The sequence below is a fragment of the Chroicocephalus ridibundus genome, chromosome 1, assembly GCF_963924245.1.
Source record: "Chroicocephalus ridibundus chromosome 1, bChrRid1.1, whole genome shotgun sequence".
Classification (NCBI taxonomy): domain Eukaryota; kingdom Metazoa; phylum Chordata; class Aves; order Charadriiformes; family Laridae; genus Chroicocephalus; species Chroicocephalus ridibundus.
This window is the reverse complement of record NC_086284.1, coordinates 22545182-22568325: the sequence shown is the minus strand read 5'-3', so window position 1 is coordinate 22568325 and position 23144 is coordinate 22545182. Positions and strand designations below refer to the sequence as shown.

Below are 23144 nucleotides of genomic sequence, written 5' to 3'. Positions count from 1 at the left end.
TATACAGCTCTGCCAGATTTTGCACTGATGCTGAACTTTTCCACGGTGGAAGTTTTTCAGATCAAATGTCTTAGTAAGTTGCTGTTAACAGACCACCTGTTGTGTGAAAAACAAACAGAAAAAAAGTTAGAAAAGTTTCTGCCCTGCTGGTAGAAGCAATAGAGTATTGATTCAAAGTTTTGTGGCATTATGCCTGTGGAGAAAGGGAAGAGATCGGTAGGTATTGCCTTTTATCAGAAATGTATTGGGTTTTAATGGAAATGATGTAAATGTGGTTGTGTTACAAGTCTTTAAAAACAAATCTGTTTTTACAGGCGCTAGAGAGACTTATTAGAGTTTGGCAGCTAAATAATCTGAAAATTGCAGGAGCAGTGAGCATGTAAGATTCCTGCTCAGCACCGCTGTACTGACCAGATGGGAGTGTTGGAGGCAGGCGAGGGGGAAGTTTCAGTGAAAGCTGACTCTGAAACCTGGTGAGGAAAACCTGGAAATTTATGGAAAAGAATATACGCCAAAAACCCCCAAAAGCAACATTTCTTTCAAAGAATTTTCCAGAATAAACAGAGAAATATTAGAATTATGTTTAAAATAATATTATTTTCATAATTCATTTATTCCACATTTATTTTTTTAACAGTTATTTCTAAAATTACTGGATTAGAGAAGTGCAGTTCACGAATATTGTGATGTCAATATTGCAGGCCTACTACTTTGTTAAGCTATACTGTAAGATATAGAGCAGCGTGTGGTTCTTTTCCTATACCCACTCCCCAACCAAAATTTTTTCTGCAAATGAGTTTCTTCTGGGTTTAGTATATTAGAACTTCATCTGGTCCTGAAGACTGTAACCACACTTTTTGCTTTGTGCGTCAGCAAAATTGATGCTTTTTATTTTCACATTGATTTTTAGAGAATTTTAAGTGTGCAAAAGAACATATTTAATTAACTTTGTTTGCAGAACGTTTTGATCTCTCCTAAGTGATGTATATAGCATTGCTCAGAAGTAAATAATGGAAATTTATGACATAAATACCTAGCAGTACTACCTGTGCTGAGGGATACATCACGGCATCTTGTCCTTGAAGAAGGAAATGCAACTTAGCATTAATAATTAAATATCTGCAGACATTTTTCTTTTTTCATTTAGAAATATGGCTGCTTGGAAGAATGTGATCCTGGTTTTAACATCTTCTGGATGTCTAGAAATATTATATCCTTAAACTGCTCATGTGCTATCACCATTGAGAAACCAGCATGTTTCCACATGGGTCAGGTTTTTCCTGGCAGTGGCTTCTCCAATAGGCAGTTGTGATGCTGAGACCTGGAACTGAGAGACTTTTCCCAAAGCTTTGTGCTTCTGGAGTCAGTGTTTGTACAGTCTGGACAGAAAGAACAGCTGGTTAACACCTGGTAGGTGAGAAGGGAGAGGTAGGAATTATGAATCAGGAACTGGACAGGGAAACAAGCTGTTTATAACGAAGGATAAAAGTGTACTGAAGGGATATGTGCAGGTAAGGATGGGCAGGAACCAGAGGATTACAGTAGGTGGGTTTAAAAAGAAACAGGAAAAAAAAGAAACAGGAAAAAAAAATGGTCAAGACTGGAGTTGGAATGGAGATGGAGAGAGATAACAAGGATGTTGATGGCATTCATGGAAAGAAAAGTGTCCGAGCGATACAGGGAGAGCAACAGAGATGATGAGCGTAAGGAAAAGGGGAACAGCCAATACTGTACAGTTTCTTTAGAAACCTGGAGTTGAACCAGGAAGCATGAGGCTCTATGTTCTTCTGCTGTAAGCTTATAGCTCCTAAATGTACTAGCAACACTTATCCTGTCTTTCTTTAGTAACTTCATGTAGAGGATAATGGTTGCCCGACTAGTTATAAGCTTACACTGAGTGCTGGACGTCTGTGCTGTTAATGATTGCAGTTGTGCATCTGTGGTACTTGACACAAAGGAGAAATTGTATCCTCTTTTGTTAATAGCATTCTCTTTTTGTGTGAGCTTTGTACAGTTTGAAAAGCCAAAGACCCAGAAGTTGGAAAATGGCAGAATTAAAATTCCCATGCAGGAATCATTTGGCTCATATTTATCTTTTAATTAGTGGTTACTTACTTTTCCAAATAAAGCTAAGTAGATTTAATGGTGGTTTATTTTTATTTAAGCATGTTCACCTGTGTAGGGTTTAGATTTGGAACCTGATTAAATTCCTTAAAAACATTTTAGCAAAGTGGCTGCTATCTTGGATATAGAACTTGCATATAAAGGATATGTGTTACAAACTTGTGTGAATATGATCAAGGGAAGAAAGTTTGTTTTGTAGTCTATTAAAGCCCATCATCTCATGACTGAGACTTTCTCAAACAAATGAAGTTTTTCTGGTCCTGGCAGGTGGCCCACCATAGCTCAAACTCCACTTCTTATTTGGGAATTTTATTTCACTGTTTCATACTTTGTTTTTGTCACCTGTGGCTACACCTTTTTTGAATGCTCTTTCTGTGTTTTCTACAGAGCTCAGTATGTTTGAAACTGGCTACTGAGATACTAAATGCTATTTCTAAGTTAAAATTTATAAAAGCAAAGGAACAAAAAAAACCTCCCACCTCTCTGTAGCTCTGTCGTCATACAAAATAAATATGAATTCTGAGGTTTCTCTTTAAATTATAGTCTGTAGTCATCCAATTTGTCACCTCTTTTCTTTTTCTAGTTTTAGTGCACTATATACAAATCAATCAGATATTCAGATAATAATACGTGATTCCTGCTCTTTGGTAGGAAGTTATATTTTTATTACCTCAAGATAAATATGGAAGCTTGAACATAATGTAAAAAACCTTAAATGCACCAGTCTGTAAAACTTGCTTTGATAGTTAAACACAATTGTTATCTCTAGGTCTAAGTGGACTTGGTTCTCTTTACCATCCATAAAATAAATGTAATTTTATGCACTATTGGCTCCAAAGGCAAGCACCCGAATGATGGAGAAGTCTTTGGTTCTGATGTGCCTGTCAGATTGCTCATATCTTAATGTATTGGGACTAAATGAGTCTTTTTGTCGTTGTTCCACAGTTGTGTTAGCATTCTTATTCCTGATCTTTGACCCAGTCTCCTTGTGCAGCCAACTTTTCTTCCCTTAATCTCTGACTCAAATAATATTGGTCAATTTGATAATTGGATTATTGATTTATTTTTCCCCACTTTTGAGGCATAAATTCTTTGTCTAATTTGATAGCAACAAAATTCCATTTAATAATAAATTAAATAGAAGTAAATTCCATTAATTTTTTTCTTAGAAATACACACAAAATAAATACATGTATGCCTTCTGATACTCTAATTGCCTTTTTTTTTTTTTCCCCACAGAAACTAGTAAAGTGGACTATGTCCTTTTTCAAGCTGCTACAGCGATAATGGAAGCGGTTGTAAGAGAATGGATTCTCTTGGAAAAAGCTAGCATTGAGTCACTGCGAACATTCCTTCTAACCTATGTCTTACAAAGGCCTAAGTAAGTACAGGAAAAAAACCCTCTGAACATGCAGGATTCTACATAAAGTCTGTGTTATCCTTTTGATTCCAAGGGTAGTGGTAGAAGACCATTTCAACAATATCTTCCATTAACACTTAGTTGTCTTCTGTAAAGTTGTCAGCTTTCCCTCATAAGGGAAATTCACACAAAATGTTTGAAAAAGAAATGAGTTAAAAATTTTACTGAGCACTGATGTTCAAAATTATTTGCAAACATATTTTTGTGGTGTTGTTTACAGCCTTCAAAAGTACGTTCGGGAGCAGATTCTATTAGCTGTAGCGGTGATAGTGAAACGGGGATCATTAGACAAATCAATTGACTGCAAAAGCATTTTTCATGAAGTCAGCCAGTTGATCAGCAGCGGTAACCCCACTGTAGTAAGTATTTTCTTTTTTTTATTTAAATTTAAAGCAATCTGTATGAGCAGCATAAATTATATACTTAGTGACTATAAAATCTTGTATGCTTCTCATTTAAAAATTAAAATTAGTAATTAAGTTGATAGCTATTCAAGCAATTGTTTACAAAATCTGAGATTTTTTGGATTAGGATGTTTTTGGGACTAGTAATAGTATGTGTAGTTCTTCAGTACACCATATTTTCTAGGAAATAGGTTTCTCTGAATAGCCACTTTAAGTGCCATGGGTTTTTCTTGTTTTGTTTCTCTAGGTTTCTTTAATAAAAGATCTAAAATGGATTTTCCATTAGCTGGCAGGTTCTCTACGCGCTCTGTTCGCCTTCCATCTGTGCAGAGCTGCACCCTCCTGTGGCTCAGCTGTCAGAATAGGCTACCCAGCAAGAGGCATAAGGCCTCTGCTGTTCTCTGGGAGACGGGTAGGTGGAGAGAAAGGGGTGTGAGGAAGTAAAACGTGGAATGGAAATACAAAACTTAATCTAGATTTAATGTCATACTACTAGGGGTAAGTGTTACCTTCCATACTGAGCTCAAAGTGGAAACAAGGTGTCCAATATCTATCTATGCATTTAGTGAAATTCCGTTTGCTATGCCAGGGGATAAGTTTAGAATAGGTCATAATAGAGGCATGTAACTAGAGATTAAAGAGAGGTGATTTTTCTCCTACCAAGTGCAAATCAAAGATAATGTAGATTCCATGCTGAAACTTTTAACCGAAGCTTTTCTCAAACAAAACAAACCTTGAGGGAATGGACTCCTGACATTGCCGAGCATTTAGAGCAGCAGTTGTACTAGTTGTGAGCGGCAAGTGTTTAACTCTGAAAATTCGATCAAAATGTGCTAGAAGTAATGCAGCTCATGTCATGGTCCTAAAAATAGTGTGTCACCTCTAAGCACAAGTGATATCCCCCTAGGGTATGGAAATTTCAGTTATACTTCTAAACCTTAATTTCACTGATATTTAGCTGAAGGGAGAACATTTTAACCTTTTTGGTTGTACATAATTTGGATAGAAATGGGCATTTGCTTAGGAGATCGATGTTAAGTTCATGTTTTTTTCCGGGAAAGATAACCTTGTTATTAAAATGGAGCTACAACTGAGGTTTTCAAGTTTTTTTCATGCTGGTGTGTATGCTTATGTAGTTTATATAATCTTTGCATAAAGATACAGAAGTGGAGTAAATAGCAGCCTGGATGTTAACAGAGAAATTGTCTCTGAACTAACTCTTGAGCAATCCAACTTCTACAGTTGTGTTCTGTGTGTGCACTAATACGCAGACGGGCTGCACTGACCACAGCAAGCTAAGCCTGCCGGCTGTAAGCTATCACCCCAGGCTTGCTGCGGAACACAGCTCCGTGCACAGGAGCTCAGGCTGGGGGAAGGGACAATATTTCACTCTCTTAAAGTTTCACTTGCTGCCACTATACAGAGACCAAGTTTGGCCCAGCTTTTCATTTCCTTTTATCTACTCCTCTTCACAAGTATTACTTTCTCCATAGTTTTTCCAAAGTATGTTGCTCACATTTTAAGAAGGGTGTTTAAGACATCTTTAGTATATAAAGATGTTTTTTACTCTGGTATGCTAATACAAAGTACTAGCAAAAAATGACAGACGATGCTGCTGGAACATATTTTCTGTAAGGCGCAGTATACGTTTGTTAGTCTTTGGCAGGCTGGTTATAAACACATGCTCCCCTGTACCTATGAGGTTTTATATTATAAAAGAGTTCATAAAAATGTTTTTGTAATCTTCTGAGACTTTGCTGCAAGAGAAACTCTGGTGCCAGCACAGCTTTATGTGACCCAGCACTTGGCATACACAATGACAAGGGGTAATAAAATTGTGTGTTAGCACAGTACCTGCCACAGCTGAGCTCTGAGTGGGTTCAGGGCACACACCTCTGGTATAAATATATAATAACTTTGAAAGGTTGTATGAGAATTCATACAATGAATTAGCCACCTATCTTTTCAAACACGAATGAGTGTTTTTACTAGTGTCCCTGTAGCGTTCGGCCATGCCCATCAGGCCATGTGGCACTGCAGTGGTGCAGCCGCCTTCTTGCCGTGTGGAGTCTCAGCAAAGGTGCTTCAGGGTCCGGTATGAAGCTGAGGGAGTGACACTGCTTTCAAGGTCCAAGATGCGCCATGCAGTGTCACAAGTGTTTCTGCACTTCACTGGAGATGCGTTTATATTAGTTATAAAAACAGGCCTTCATCCGAGTCAGGGAAGATGCTAGGATACAGGTGTTGGGAGAGATCAACGGAAGTTTTCCAGCCTTCTGTGCCTTCCCGACTCCTTCCACTTTTTTAACATGTCGTTCCTGTGATGTGCACTCTTGCCTCCAGCCTTGTACACTCAAGTTTCAGAAGTCTGTCATACCTTTGACTCCCAATTCTCTATCGAGTCTCTTGGTCCCTTTTCTGTGTCCTTCCCAGACTTCTGCTCCATGTTTCCTCTGACCTACTGCCCACCCGTTTGTGTCCTCCTACCTGAGGTTTGCTCCAGCAGCTGAGAAATAACATATAGAGTCAGGAGCATGTCATATCATATTTAAAAATGTTTAAAGCTCTGAAACGTGGCTCTTAGCTGTTGATAATGACTTTCTACAGCAGCTTGTAATTCAAAGAAAGTCTTTTTAAAAAAAGCGACATGGTCTCTTGCCTGCTTCCTGCTTGCTTTCTCCTTTCTGCTGGCTCTGGAGATTCCTGGCCCTTCTTTATCTTACAAAAATAAAGTAGGTACTTAATCTTTTCCATTCCCTGCAACCCTCCATCCAGTTCCCATCAGACATCTGTACTAGTTTCATGTTTGTTAGGCACTCCTGTGCCACAAAATAACATGTCATGAAGGTTGGTGTAATAAGGACAGCAGCAAATGCAGATGGTATTGTGTCTTTTACATGTGTCCTTTTGCAGGATTTGGTATGCTTAATACCTTAACTTCTTGGGTATTAGTTAACAGTATCTTTAGAAATAGATGTATTTTGAAGGTGGAACTTGAAGGTATGTTGAGTGGCGTTGTGTCAAACTCACATGGTAGCAAGACTGATGAATGAACTGTTGAGAATGAAAAACAAAAAGGAGACTGGAAGGAAGAGAAGGAAAGGAATAGTGATGAGAGGAAGTGGGCAGGAGATGAAAAAGATGGTTTTACTATTGAGTAATTTCTCAGTGGTGGAACACAGTGTACATGTTAAGGAAGTAACAGGGCACTAAGGAGAGTTAATACTACAGGGATGGGAAGGATGCATGGTTAGAGCCAGGGTTTGAACCTGGAGCATTGGCTCTTGCTGCTGCTTCTCTGCAGTATGGACCTTTATGGATCTCATGGCAGAAACTTCTGTCTGAGAAGGGAAAGCAGACTACAGAGGGTCTGGCTGCCTATTAATTTATAAATGAGTTTAGGTAGTAATCTTCTGGGAGGACAAGGATTAGATTTGGAGTTCCTGGTTTTGTTTTTCCTGGCTCCTCCTGTAACAGAGATACGAGCCTGCTCATGAAGGAGAGTCTGTAATCTCCCTCCAATAGCCATTTCAGGATCTCTTTTCAAAATCTTCATCTCTGGGGGACAGAGCTTCTGGCAGTAGACACAGTATCATGGGCCAATCTTAAAATGCTAAATACATGTTTTCTATCACTGATTTCAAGATTTTGGAGAACTGTATGGGCCAAGTTCTTCTCAACTATAAATGCCTTCAGTTTCTTGGCCTTTTCTTTTTGTGTTAGAATATTCTGCTTTTGCATAGCTGAAGGATTTCGTTTGTCCTTCACCCCTTCCAGAAGGACAGGAATCCTGGCAGCTAAGGTGATTGATTCCCAGGAGGAGGAACTGGTTTGCATGTGAACACAATCAGATGGACTTTGTTTAAAACTGGACTAAGGTATGGGTCACACCTGGATTTCTTCCAGAATATGGGCAGGCAGATGCAGAGGGGTTGAACTGCTGTAGGCCAGACACAGGTCTGGTAAGCAACAGAAACTGTATGTTTTAAGATCCACAACACATATGGTGGAAAGTATTCCGATATAAAGCTCCGTACCTGAAGCCTAAATTTTTCTGTGTGTGCAAGAAGACTTGTCAAGATATACTGGAAGAGCTCTGGGATCCTAACGGTTCCTTCTCTCTTAAAAAATCTGTAAATCTGTTGGTCTGTTTCACAATATTCATGGCTGGGCTAGAGAGGAGGTTCAGATGCTTCAGGTTACCTAAAACTGCTCAGGAACGGGCTGTAGATGCATCTCACGTGAACAGTGGGAAATATTAATAAGCAGAACTCTAGGCATTCATCTTCATTGAAATTAATCTATCAATAGTAGTGGCTGCATAGATAACTAGTAACGCTTATTTTAGCATTTATGGTTCTCATTTCTATTCTTTAAGAGGAATTTTACTTCTGGATCCCTGTCTAGCTGTTGCTGCCTCCTGTGGTAGGGTAGGAGTTGTAGAGGCGCTCGTGACTTTTATATTTGGACAAAAACATATATATTACTTTTCCCTCTCTACCGTCAGTTGTATCTTCTGGTCTAATAAAATTATTACCTTGTCCTATGAACCTTGCTGCCCTTGAGACATGTTGAGTATAAAAACCAGATGGTAAAACAGGATATTTAAGCTGTTTTCTTCGTGCTCACAAGTGCTCTATAAAGGCCTAAGTTAGCGTGTTAAAGATTGGTTTGGGAATTTTAGGGATCCAGAAACTACTCCTAATATGAAGTTAAAATTCGGTAATAGAAATGTAAGAGAACTTTAAAACATAAGTATTCTTTTAGTAGCTGTATCAGATTTTTCTTTTGAAAGAGAGCCTACTTTATCAGAGATGCAGTAGACCAAGACTCCAGCTTAGTTGCTTAATAACTTTAATATTAGAAATTCATAGCTGCCAGTATTGTTATCACTTACAATAGAGCTATAGTTTCAAAGACTGGGCTGGGAAGTGAGGAGACGATCCAGAGGAGAGATGTGTGCCCCATGTACTATGTGTGTCATCCAGGACTCTGTTTCCTCAATTCTGCCATCTCATGAGATGTGCAGATGTGGAGGCCCTCACCCATAGACCTCAGAGAGTCGCTGGGAAGAAAGAAATGATGCCTCTCCATGCGTTATATTTCCTTTATTACCATGGTGACACACAAAAGAATAGGCTTGAGGGGAAAAGCCTCTATAGGAAGTTTATTGACCCTGGCTGCTTGGTCTTCAGTCCCACTTTCTGTTGGAGGTACTGCCCTTCTGAATATATACGTTCAGTAATAAACTGGATCTGTGTGGGACTTTACTTAAAACAACCAGCCTTTTCCCTCCTAAGCCTTGTTATATTTTTTTTCCTTTTTTCTTTTTTTTTTTTTTCTTTTTTGTGGAGGACAGCCATGTAATGCAGCTTGTGTGACCTATCTGGCAGTGTGGCAGGCAGAGGTAGGCAAGAAGGACCAGGAAAAGTGGGGGGAGAAGGGACCCTCTGCCTACCAAAAAGCACTTGCCAGGATGTATATTTAAAGCTGGGTGATGCTGATGTGGAGCTGCATGGCTAGTCTTACTATTCATTATTTTGAATTTAATTAAAAGTCTTGGATTTGTTCATGCAACTACTGTAGGAATGAAGATTTAACTGGTGCCTTTCAGACAAGAACCTGGAGAAGGATATGTTACCTCTAGATAAATAGTTTTCAGACCTTCACTTTCTTTGAGGTTACTTTCTTTTTTTTCCCTTCCTGATTTCTGCTTTACAACTTTGCCTATCCCCAGAGAAACAAAGAAAAGCATGTTTTTGCACCTTAAACTCCAGCAAACTCTGCCTGGACCTCTTTCACTATTAGTAGAGGCTGCTACTTCCCTTCTCTCTTCGGCCAAAGCCTGCATGCTTCACATGCCACAAGATCGTCTTCCTGTAACCCCCAATGATTCACAGAGGAATTGGTTTTCTGAGCTCAGCCTTGGGGGTTTCCCTTGCTTGGTTTGCCTGGTTCCCCGTGAGGAAGGGAAGCAGGGTCTGGCCCGTTGTGCCACTGTAGGTGGGGTGTGTTAGCCTGGTGCTGCTGGTCTGCCTCTGCACGGTGGCAGAGAGGGAATGGGAAGAAAGGGGTGCGCTGCCCAGCCAGTCCCTTACTGCTGACAGCGCAAAACTGCAGCTGTGGGTCCTATTCCTATCACCCTGTCCCTGCTTTACAGCTTTTTTCCACCAGTTGGCTCATTTGGGAAGGAACAAACAGATAAAGTCCAGTGGGTTTTTCCTGGTGCTTGCTTGCATTTCTTCAGAATACATCCTGATTTTCTTTGGTTGGGAACTACTACTTCAGCTCCTGGGTTCCCCCCCGCCATTGCAATACTCACAAGTTGAAAAGCTGGAGAGGCCCCAGTTACTCTGTGTACATAATGGTATTTCTTTTGGTCCTGTGGCCATCCTGTTAACCTTTCCATTTGGAGTTGCAGCTTACATTCTGGGGGTTTAGATACTCTGGAAACAGTAGCAAATACAGCTGTGCTTACTCAAGGAAGTTAGGGAAGAAGTGTATTACTGCCTTTATAAAGGAAGCCTTGCTTTAAACATTTTATTTTGATAAAATTGCTTTTGACACGTTCTCACTACAGAATTTTATCACCTGGGAGCAGCACAGCAAATTCCACCTCTGATAGATTTACTCTTTGATTCTTCCTGCTCTTGTGTAAGTTAAAATTAGCTAGTTTAGGGGTATTATGGAATGCTGTTTGTGGCTTCCCTTTGATTTCAGTAACAGAGTTGACATTATATGGATGGAGGCAAAAAGTCCTTTAAATACGTATTCAGGATGGCAGTGATTTAACGTAATAGGATAGATGTTATTTTCTCTGCTCAGGTGAGACCTTTATTCTTTTAAATATACTTACTTATTTTTCTGTAGGCATAAATGACAGTTGCAGAAGGCGGGAGGTGGAGTGGTAGTGCTTGATAGTTTAGGTTTTGTAGTGAAATGAATGATTTAATCAGGCCTCTGACAACCTAGCTGTGTCCCTGCTCTGAATTTCAGAACAGAGGGAACACTTCTGGTGTTGTAGTTCATTCTGCTTTGGCTGTTGGCTTTTCTGCCTTGGAGCTGGTGTACCACATGTCCGTTTTTTCCTAAGCTGTATTTGAACACTTCTTCCTTTCAGATGCTTTGTAACCTAACTACCCTCAAATGAAGCGGTTCACTTATTCCATGGGCAGCCCAGGCACAAGTGTGAAATCCCTTCCAACACTATGGCTTTAACTTTTGTTATAGGGGACATTCCATTGGGAGGAATAAGTTGCATTTACCTTCTGCATCTGAGCTCTATGAATTATATATAAATGTTGTTTACTTTTAAAATGGTGCATGGTCTTTCTGTAGTGTCTGTGTTTTATTAGAGTAATTTAAAAAGAAAACCACTAAAACGATGTTCCTACTGGGTGTCTGATTGCCAAGTTAATCTCTTATCACAAGTCCCATTGATCTTCTGTTTGAGCAGCTGAGAGTCTATTTTATGTATAGCGATCTTTCATAAAGTTTATTCCTGGTAATAAAGCTAACTGGGGTGAGTGCCAAGCTATTCTCAGAGGCAGTCTGCGCTCAACAAGAGAAGCATTTGATTTTGTTAGATGGGGTTATTGTTTGGGTATGTACTTGTGGCAGAACTAGTGAAATTGCTAGCGAGCAAGTCAAACTAGGTTCAGAGGTGTACTCTTACTGGTATGAAGTTAATGGCATTACTGCGCAATAGACATTCAGATCTGACTTTTAATATGATGCCCAGAATCACGTGCATTTTCTGCTTATTTCTGTATGGTATTATTAAATTGGATTGTTAATCTCTTCTTTGGCATGGCAAAAACCTTAAAAAAAAAAAAATCCCACACTGCAAAACAAAGCAAAAAGCCCCTGGCCCTAGAACTTTACATCTGTTAAGTGCGCTCAATTTTATTATGTGTAAGAAGAAGTAATTTTATTGCAGAGAGCACAACTGTATTAGTTAATATGAAATTATGTTGTTGTTCAGATTTTTGAAATCTTTCTTCTAATAGCCTGTGTTTGTGTTGAGGGTAATTAATACACTCATACCAAACATACATGTAAATCAATTAAAAATTTTAAAAATGTATTTCAAAATATTAGTAGTTAACTTTCAGTAGAGTTACTTTTCATAAAGTAAAATTTTACTTTTAATAAAGTTTACTTAAGCTTTATTCCAAAGTTTCTCACATATTGCTGCGTATTCAGAAGAACTCAATAGAGGGCAGGGCACATGTTCATTTATGTTAATTAGTTTCTTAATATTCATATGAAAATAACAATCCTACTGCTATGCACAACAATCTACATAAATTCCTGTAGTCTTACGGCAGCTTTGGGAAGCAGCGGAGGTTTTGTGTGCAGCTCTAGGCAAATGCTTGAGATTGCCCGGAAAGGTTACGGGTCTTGATCTGTTCCTCTGCTCTTGTCCATAAACCAAACTCCTGGGGGCTGGCACCTACCTTCTAGGAAACCAATCTCAAGCAATCTTCTCTCAGCCTGTTTTTGCAGTAAATTTTAAATTACTGGCCAATATCTTATCTTTGCTCTTCTCCTGCTCTGGTGATGTGGATATATGGGAGTACTTACAATTCCTCCTGGATGCAAGGTGTAAGTGCAGATGCAGATAGTGACAGGAGGGCATGGATGTGCCCGTAGGGCACACAGCACCCTTCAGATGGTGAGGGAATGGCACAGGATTTGTACCCCAGGTGTTGAAATACCAAGGTGAAGGAGTTGGTGGGATATTGGGAATTCAGTGGGAGGGAGGAGAGCGGAGGGATGCGGTGTGCCCTGGTGTTTGCTGTGAGCAGGGCTGCTGGAGGGAGTAAAGTGTGTAAATCTCTAGTGACATCATACTTCTTTCATGCTCAAAGCTGACGTTAGAACTACCTGAAATAGCTCTTAGTGACATCAGGGGGGCAGGTCACTACTCAAGCTGCTTTATCAGGCTCTTAGCAGATTCAGTCAGCCTAGCTCCATCCATTGCTCTCTACACATTTAAGAGATTTCTTTACCATCAATCATAAAATTTAACCTTCCTTTCAAATTTCCCCTTGAAATCAGGAGAAAAGCACACAAAAAAAAAGTGGAACACTTTTACCATGCAATAGCATGTTACTTTCCCAACAGAAAGGATAAATTATTATATACCATATAAACAAACTGGAGAAAACGGATGGAGAAAATGTCTGTCATTTCATTTAATATTAACTATTTGTAATCACAAACTTTTTTTCCCTATTGCTCCTTACCTGTCATTGGAACTTACTGATTTATTTTCCAATAACGGGCAACCGACTGCAAGTGATGGGTAGTCTGCATCGCTGCCCTGCTTATCCTGTGGTGGTCTGGATGGCAGCTTGGTGTGAAGATCTTTGCATGATAAAGTAGAAGCGGCTTAACTTTAGCCAGGCTGTTGTACTATTGTAATCATTAATACCACATAGTAATCATGGTATTGTTACAGAGCATCAAACTGTACAGATTTGTAATTGCAACTAATGATGTCCTTACGTCATGGCTTCTCTGGGCTGAGAAGTATCAATGTGTCAGTAATTCAAGCATAAAATAAAAGCCTGCATTTTAAAGTATTTAGAGAGCCATGTGAGGCTTCTGCATCTCCTGGCACATAATGAAATTGGGCAGTGTTCTCTGGCAACTTTGATTATTCCTTTAAAAATATGTGTTCTTATCTGAAGTGTTGTCCTAGAGCCAATTTTTGGGGGGGGTTGGGGTGGGTGGTTTTTTTTTTTTAGTTTAAAGTGGGTTCCCCCCCACGATTAATTCTTTTCATATGGAACTTCTAATGCTGGATTTAAATCTCAGTGTTAGCTGGCAGTAATTTTTTTCTATTGGATCAAATCTGGATTTCCTCTAAATAAAAAATATTTATTGTGTAAACAGCTTACACAGAAATTTGGATATAAAAATGTTTGAGCTAATTGGAAATATTTTTAAGTCTGGCAAAATTGCACTTTTGCTGGAGTAGTTTAAAGCGTGATGATGTTTTTCACTGGCTAAATGTTGCTTTTATCATGTGTGACATGCAACAGTGGTGACTGTAGATGAGAAATAGTCCACTTGAAATAAGTCTAATCTTTGCCATTTTTAAGAAATAGCTATTTAGCAGCTGATCAGCAATATTCTGGTCCACTGTACAGCTTTATTATACAGTAGAAGAGAAAACCCGTGTATTATCACGAAGCCACTATGTTCGATCTGTCTGGAACTTATTTAGCAAGTAAGAATGTTAATTTAGTGTATACTGGCTAAGATAACTAGTTGTCTGGGGGGTCAAGGTACTGACTTCAGAGGCATTTCTGAACAAAGATGTTGCAGTTGGTGGGTGGATGGCACTGCTCTCAGCTGTTGTATGGGCTTGCATAAATAGTATCATCTCCACTTTAATCTTTCGGGTGTTCAGAGGTAGTGTGCATATTTCTGTTTAACCCCTGGACACTTGCTGGCATGCATGACCCTTTAACAATTCCTATCCCTCTGTCCATCCCTGGCACCTTGGCTCCAAACAGTCTGAGAGGGTAGCCAGTAATTTTGAAGTTTTTTGCGAAGAACGTCTCTTTGACAAAAAGTGTTTTCATTTCATCAGTGTACAGTTTGTATTGTGCTTGTTATAGTACACTTCTGAAGTACTTCTTGCGTCTCTGTACTATATTTACTCCCCTTTGTATGTAATGATCAGTTAAAGAAAAAATAATTAAAACTGGTGATGATGGTTACTGGACTTTGGCATCAGGAAAAAAAGCTTTTGTTATTTCAAAAAACAGCAACAAAGGCTGGAGCAGTGTGTTTCATAAAAGGAAGTTGTCTTTTAAGTTGTGTTTTAGGATAAGGATTTGATTTACCTTACCTCAGATTTTGAGAATGAAAAAGATACTTAAACCTTCAGTCTTCAGGGATCTGTTTCTCTAAAATTAATGTGCCTTTTTCTCAACAATTTTTATATCACTTCAGAGACAGCGTTCTAAAAGAGCAGTTCTTTCTGAGGCTTGTGGATGTTGTGCTTTGGAGGGAAGTATCCACCAGCTTTCAAGCCACAGGGCTTTCTGTGTATTTCTCTCCTTTTTTTTTTTTTTTTTTTTTTTTTAATGGGGGGAGAGGGAAAAGGTGTAGTAGGCCGTGTATTGCAGGTGGTGGTTTTGACTAGCTTTTATCACTTTGGTGGTATGAATTTAATCATGATCAAATACCAACACGGTAAGCGTAGCCAATGCAAAGAAGGGCCAAAACAAACTTCAGAGTGACCTGAATTATTAGATCAATAGAAATAGGTGAAAACAGAATCTTCCCTGAAACTAATACCTGCAAAGCCCTGTGCACAGGGAGAGAAAGTAAACAGCAAGGCTGGGAAATGGATTGCAATAAGTTTGTTTCTGTTTTGTAGTGATGATGGTACCGGTGCTACCTCTGATATTGCTCAAATATTTGAATTTCTTTTGTAAGGATGGAGCCTGGATGATTCCAGAGATGGGTTCACCCAAGAATCTATACTCCTGAAAGTCTGTGTCGTTCTAGTTTGTGTTAGAAGAAATATGCTAATAAAATAATTTAAGGACAATGTAGGAGGTATTACATTATTGGACATCTTTTAGTTATATTATTCCCCCTTATTTTTTTTATAGCAAACTTTGGCCTGTTCCATTTTAACGGCGTTGTTGAGCGAGTTCTCAAGTTCAAGTAAAACCAGCAACATTGGACTAAGCATGGAGTTCCATGGTAACTGTAAACGTATATTTCAGGTAAACTAGTTCTGTATCAATATATGCTACATGTTTTTCTAAAATTTAAACACTGAGAAGCGCTTTCTTGTGCCAGGTGCATTCAGTTACAGCGTGTGCCTAACAGCATTTAATAGGACAAATATTATATTATAAATGCAGATAATGGCTATTTCAGGAAAGTTAATGATATATTTTTTAAAAAACTTGTATCAAAAAGGTGCTTTTTGCCCGTTTTGTGAATGTTGAGCTACAGATCTTCATGTGGTTGTACTCTTTAATTCCTTGGCTACCAATTGCAAACAAAACGAATACTCTGTGGAACAATGATAGTCTTAAATATAGCTTTGGTTTAAAGCCAAGGAGAGCTATGTATTTAAAAATATTATTGCAGATGGTGTAGTCTGGTTGTCTCAGATGTATTGTTTGGCCAGGCAGAAATGTTTTTGTGAAGGCATTGCTTTAAACTGACTGTTGTGGAACAACTTACCAACTTTTTTTCATGCCAAAGACCAATCCTCTCCTCCACCAGTTGTTAAAATAAATATTGTTAAGTTTTTCTTTTATTGACTAGCATTTATGAGGAGATTTTTTTCTTATTCTTTACAAACACAAGTTATTAATTTTGGCAAAAGAGTGGAGGCGTTCAGACAGAACTTCAGAATATTTTCTGTATTTTAATGAAAAATAAGGTGGAAAAAAAAATCCTTTTCTCTTTAGAAAATGATTTCTTTTTAATCAACATTTTAATTAATGACTGAGAGACTCTATTAATATATTGTGTTCGTCCTGACTATAGGAGGACGATCTGCGGCAGATCTTCATGCTCACAGTAGAGGTACTTCAGGAATTCAGCAGACGGGAAAACCTCAATGCTCAGATGTCTTCAGTGTTTCAGCGTTATCTTGCACTAGCCAATCAGGTCTTAAGCTGGAACTTCCTTCCTCCAAACTATATCCTTTTAATGTCAGGCCCTTTCTTTCAGCTGACTTGGGTCACTCTACCAGGTGATAAGTAAAGTCTTTGTGAGGAGAGAAAAATGTAGAACTTATAAACCTCATATTTAGTCCTTAATTTAGTTTTTCTTCTATTAGTGCTCTTGGTCACCCCCGTGCTTGCTAACAGATGCTTACATACAGAAGCTGCTGTTGCTCTTCGTTAAAGTATTTTATATAAAAGGCAAAACTAGTTCAGCAGAGCAGCCTTCAGTTACGGGCTCATTGTCTGTCTGGTTGGTGCAGGGGAGAGGAAGAGTGTAATGTGCTGCGTTAGTGCAAAACCAAACGGTGAAGAGGTCTAAGCTCTGTTGAATTTTTATGTGGAGATCTGATCTGTCCTACTCTTCTCCCTCAGAGAAGAGGAGGGGGCAGGTAAATGCCCCATCATCTAGGAACGTGCCTTCTCAACCGACTCCCCATAAAGGAGCATGGTCATGTACTAGAGCGTGTAATACGTTCTCTTTGGTCTGAAGAAAAATTATTTGCTAGCTGAGAGAAGAAATGGCATCTCCCTTTTTTGGCAACATACAGGTGCCATCGCTTCCATTTTGACATATTTGTGATGTGTGCTGATTATAAAAGTCCAGAGAAAGGTGAGATGGAAAGTAGAGGAGGAAATGGGAATCACAAAGAGAAAGAGTCTTAGTGAGGGAGAGAAGAAAAAAGGTACAAAAATGCCCAGCCCAAAAAATAGGCTAAAAGAATGTCATAGAAATAATCAATCACGTTCTCTATTAAATAGAGGGTTAAGACAGCACTTGCAGTAGAACATTACAATGCCTCTTTTAATAGCTAGACTGTCTTTAAGATGCTTAGTAAACTTTTCAAGAGCCACATTTTTAAGCTGGTTTATAAGCTTTTTTCTAAAAACCTTTTGAAACTGCTGCTAAGTAATACATACTGCAGGAATTTGGATGTTGCCTTCAAATTCACTGAAAAGTATTTTATTTCCTTTCCTGGGTTTGATGGTCAGAAGGCAATATCTGTGTGTTTGTGTTGTCTTTGATTCTGTTCATTATGCAGCGGGCAGCAAAAATGAAATTTATTTGAAACTGGATATTTCTTGTTTCACATTTGTAAAGCAGAATACCAGTTATATTGTCTTTATGGAAGGCGCCATGGATTAAAAGTAAATATCCCACTCCTATTAATCACTGAAGTGATTTGGCAGGGGTCCAGAGAGAAATTTAGCGTATGTGCCTGCAAGACTGAGACTGGAGTTAAATTATTGCATTTTATAAAAGTTTTTGGAAGAGGATTTGAGACTTGTAAGAATTGAAATAAAGTGTGAATACTTTTTTTTTCTAAGCTGTAATCTTAAATAGAACGGAAATGCTTTAGTGTTGTGCAGTGGTGGGTAGAGGTGGTTCCATCTGAATTTCAGTCTTGCTCTGTGCAAACCTCTGGTGTAATCCCAAATGCCGATAATATTACAGTTTGAAAGTGAAGGTTCATGAGCGCTTTATCCTAGGCTAGGGCTTGCAGTGATGGATATATACAAGCACAATGTGAAGCGTTGGGAGTTCCAGCTTTCATTTATAACTCTATATCATACAAAGCGATTTAGTCTATAGGTGCTAGTAAATAAGTATTAATTGAAACAGCTAAGCCAGCCATACTGCTGCTTAAGGTTAATAATGTTTTCTGCTGCTTGGCCTACTCGAGATACTACAACTGTTAAACAAATTTGTACGCATCTAGAGATCAGATGGACCTTTAGTCTGAACCACCACAGGTGCTCTTACGTGGCGTTATTTCAAATCTGTTTCAAGTCTAACAGAAGTTGGAATGGCTTTAATCATCCTTGAGAAATGGGGGTCTTGGCTGGTGAAGATTCCATAAGTGTTGGGGTTTACAGCACCATGTTGGTTATATTGTGAGATTAATCTCTCTTCCTTAAGAAGACTGGTGTAAAAGTAACTGTTGGTTGTTAGCTCATGGGCAGTGAAACTTGACTTGGCTGCAGTTTCTAAATAGGTAGCACATTACATAAAAACGTCAGAATTGCTGTGTTGATTGATCAGTCGGTATCCTTTTGGTATCCTCTTTCCAGATCTTGACAGTGCATATGCTGAAACAATGGGCATAAATTTAATACTCGATACATGGAGTAAGATGATCCATTGTATCTACAGATATATCTTTTTTCCTTTAGTGGATATTTCCCCTGGCAAGATAGTATTGATTCTCAGTATTCCCTACAGCATAACAGTAATCGGCAGTGTTTGTATATAATCTTTAGCAAGATTCTTGTATCTCCAAAAAAGTAAGTAGCATAAATTTGCATTTACTCTACAGTGACCGTCGCCAAGAGGCGTATTATTTAAATTACCAAGTTCTGAGAATTGCATCAAAACATATCACTTCTCAAGAGTTCTTGTGCTCCTACAAGATACCTTAGTATGTATTGCACTGTTAAATGAACAGTGCTGGCACCAATGATAATAGAAGAGTTGTAGTAAGTCTGTATTGTCTGTTGCTAGCAAGAAGAGCTGACATGAAAGATGCATTCTGGAATAGCCATCTCACTGGAGCAACGAAAGAAGAGAGGCTGGGACCTACCTTCTTTAAAGTTGGAACTCAATTTTTGAGTGTCTTAGGATGTGGTGCCTGCAATAGGAAGGGCAGGGCATGATGACGTAGGAGGCCTCCTTTTGGTCATGTGCAGTTCCTTCCATTTCATTTTCTAACACACAGGCAATCATCTATTGTTATTTTTGTCTGCTACCTCAAGGTATTGGTGTTTGTGGATGCTTCAGAGGTTTTTGGCAGTACTGCTGGAAATGACAATAACAGAGGATTCCTATTTTGCACTAAGAACGTATGGCAGTCTGTTGTGGCATGTTGGCTTCTCTAGAGTTTCTTTTTTCAGTGCTGTTACAGCACTGTTAAATATTGTTTACTCAGATGGAACTAGTTTTAACTGCATCTTTTCTTAAATGAATGTTTTGACTAATTAAGGAAATGCAGGTGATCAATACTAAGAGGTACAGCCCTGTCCTTCACAAGAGCGTCTTCCGGGATCTCACTTCTAGTACATTGTGAGTGTCCAAAATCTCCAGTTAAGGAGCTGAATGTTGCTGGACTGTAATGCACCTTGACATATAATATGCCCTGTGGAGTCAGGATGTAATTGTAATTTATATTCTTTTACCTCCAGAGATGTTTCTCATGTCTTCTTGACTTCAGGATTTATCTGTTCTTGGCAGCCACATTCTAATGGACTTGGGATGAATGTCCTCAAATGCAAAAGTTCTGAAACAGAACATAAGATTTTTGTCCAGCTGTCTCCCATGTACACAAAGGTGTCTATTATCTGCCATTAGTAGCTGTTGTAGAACTACTTATCACTTATTCATTAACATATAGATTATAGTACATGAATAAAGAGGAACTGGAGCGTTGGATGGTGTTTTGGATTTGGTGTCTCTACTTGCTTGGAGGCAAGCTGGCAAATTTTCAAGTGAATGTAGAACGGGGTTGGATTTAAAATACAGGTTACGTAAACCTAATGGGATGCGCTCCACTAATGTGCATCGTTTCTGTTCCATTGAGATTAATGGTGCAATGACAATTGTATGAACTGACTGAAGCTTTTATCTGATCTGAACACTTTTTTTTTTTTTAAAGTGTGTGTGTTCCTCGGCCACACAGTTAAAGGAACAAAACTTTTCCTATCTCTCTTTTTGAAAATGTCTTTTAAAACTCAAGCCAGAATGAGACACCTTTGTGGGAGATCCTGTGAACCACAGAGTTCTGCAGACTTTCAGTATTTGAGCTCAGTCCAACACAGATTGGTAGCATCTGTTATGCATAATGGAAGTACATGAAAAACACCCAGAATGCTCCAGAAAACTTGAAGTTTGTTTTGAGGAATGATTCAAGTTGTCATTGATGCTGAAAAAGCATCCTGCCCTAGCATCTCCCGTGAGCGTGATACTGAAAACCTTTTTAGCAGGTTGAGGTCCCCAGTTCGATTTGTTGCACAGCTGCACAAATGATTGAACCTGTACCGAGGAGCAACAGCACAGATTTCCTTCAGCAGCTGGGCCGCTTCCCTTAGGTCTTGTTTTTGTCGGCAGCCTGGGGTTATCCTGAATTTACTGCAGCTGTCTGTCTTTATCTGAAAGATGAAGGGCTGGGACACTGTCCTGGCTATTGTTTGGGATATAAAGAAAAATTCAGTGTAACTGAAATAGCTGTATTTAAGAAAATACAAAAGAGAGTTGCATTTTACTTTTATCAGACTTCTCACTCTTAGGTGAAAACTGACCTGACTCTGAAATCCCTGATGTTCAGAAATTATTTCTAGGGTACTATGTGTTTTCTTGACAGTCCTTTCTAGCAACTTTTTAAGTCAAAGTTGGGCAAAACCAAGATGATTGACAGATCCCTTGAATTTGGTCATAATCGCACTAAGCATGTTTGTATTGATATTGAACTTTTTAACAGTTAGTATTTCATCATTTGGATTTTCCTGAATGAATTCTGAAATCAGTTTGCAATGTAAGAGCATCCTAAAAGCATTATTATCAGAAAAGAGAGCAATGACCCTTTTTATGAAGAGGAACTGATAAAATATATAGAGGTTTTTTCCTCTTCCGCTCTCTTGCTCCTGTGGTTTTAAGTTTCCAGTTTTGCAGCACTTTGTCATCAGTTTCCTAGATGGCAGCCTGCATATAGTGGAAAGGCATGACTTTTGAGCCGCATCTGCACGGCAGTCACTTCTGCATAGGTGCTTTAAGTGTAAGTTAGGCTTAAAGTGATTAGCTTGCATACTATTAGCTGTATAATCATAGCAACAAAATGTATCAGGAGCTGCAGAATCCACTTGGGGTTGTCAACATGAGACTCGGTACTGGCACAGCTACACCGCTAGCGGCTCCGGAACTCGCCAGTTTTAAAATTAGCTTGGGTCTTCTTACACTTCCCACGCCTGTTCTTGCAACTGGAGTCCAGTGTCTCCAACACAAAGTAGTTGTTTCACTTTCATGGCAGTTAAGAATACTTGGGTTTAATAATTCAGTATTTATGTTCCTTCTCCTGAGTGCTGGATGTGTTTGCTGAAAGTGTAAGTTATACAAAGGTTTGTGAAGCATTTCTCCATAGGGGGCAGCAAGCCTCTGCATCAGTTTTAGGCAGTTGCTGCTGGACTCATCCCATGTGCTTGGCTGATTAGCTGGCAAGCCAGAGGAGGTCTGAAAAATCCCAGTATAATCAGTATGTTAGCATTATAACACTGGATGGCAGATTTCCAAGCAGTTACCTTTCTAATGCACTTTTTTATTTGTAAAATATAAGTCTGAGAGTGACATGAAGCTCTCCAGAAATGTTCCAAACAACAACTTTAAAGTTATTAAAACAACTTCTAAAAAAAGATATTCAGGCCTTAGCACTCCAGGAGTTTTCCCTCCATTTCTGAGGGGTTCTTCGCTCCTGTGGACAAATTTGTGAACGGGAGTCCTGCAGAAGAAATCTCAGCTTGCATTTTTGAGTTCCTAATTTACTCCTCTGTGGAAGGGCAACCCTTGCCTCTCTAAGGAAAAAGACTGTGGGATCCATTCTCAGATACTGGAATTGGTGGGAAGTCCTGAAGTGAAATGTTATAATCCCGTGTGGCTGCCTTAGGACGTCAAGTATTTTGATACTCATCTTCACCCATCAGTCCCTTCCTGGGACAGAGGCAAAGAGTGGGGGGAAAACTACACGTTTGTGTATCTCTTATTTTCTTTTATTAATATATTCTTCCTATAAAACATAAAAAAAAATTAATTACAGTTTTAAAATGACAAATTTATAATTTAAAAAGGATTACTCTTATTTCTTCAGCTCATGAAACAAAACCAAGGATAGAGCTACGTATGCATATTTAGGCAAAGGTAAAAGAAAATCTCTCTTAAATGTTATGGTCATCTTCTCTTTCTCTCTAGGCAATAATTGGTGAGCATATGAGCCTTATCATACACGAAGGCATCAAGTTATATTCTTAAGCTTTTTCAGTAGGGCTTGGTACATGTTATTGAATAATCTGTTCTGACTCAAGCAGAAGTTTCTAGTCTGTGTAGGAATCGGTGTCCTAAGTCTCATGAACTGGGTAAAACATTGCCATGCTTCTAGTAGCTGTTTCTTAGCTTGGATTTCCATGTCATTCAAAGGGAACAGTAATGAGAGTTACTCGTTCTTCAGTAGAATCGAATGTTACAAACTCTTGTATTTACTACCAGAAGTGGTTTATGATTATTTTTCATTTAAAAGTAAACAACAAAAAAACCCAAACCCTCCAGGATGGCATAGTAGACTGATCTGTGCTTATCATAAATCTGTGTTATAGCTTGAGTGCTTACAAAACAAATGTTGTGCTAGTTCTGTACTACTTGTTTCTTCATAAGTATTGAGAATTAATTTTTGATGATGAAGGCTGCATTTGTCCTGCGTACACCCATGTACTAGGTAGCATAGTGCT

The 23144-nt window shown here is 38.8% G+C and overlaps 1 protein-coding gene across 3 annotated transcripts in view; it reads left to right on the top strand.

Annotated features, from left to right (window-relative positions):
* XPO4 (exportin 4) overlaps window positions 1–23144 on the top strand; it is an 85511-nt gene that overhangs the window by 23545 nt on the left and 38822 nt on the right. For 2 of the 3 annotated variants that reach the window (XM_063331082.1, XM_063331072.1), the window contains exons 3-6: window positions 3364–3505; window positions 3765–3903; window positions 15588–15704; window positions 16483–16636. In XM_063331082.1, the coding sequence (XP_063187152.1) occupies window positions 3364–3505; window positions 3765–3903; window positions 15588–15704; window positions 16483–16636 (552 nt within the window). The remainder of the gene's footprint in view (window positions 1–3363; window positions 3506–3764; window positions 3904–15587; window positions 15705–16482; window positions 16637–23144) is intronic. The other variant, XM_063331088.1, reaches the window with a different exon arrangement.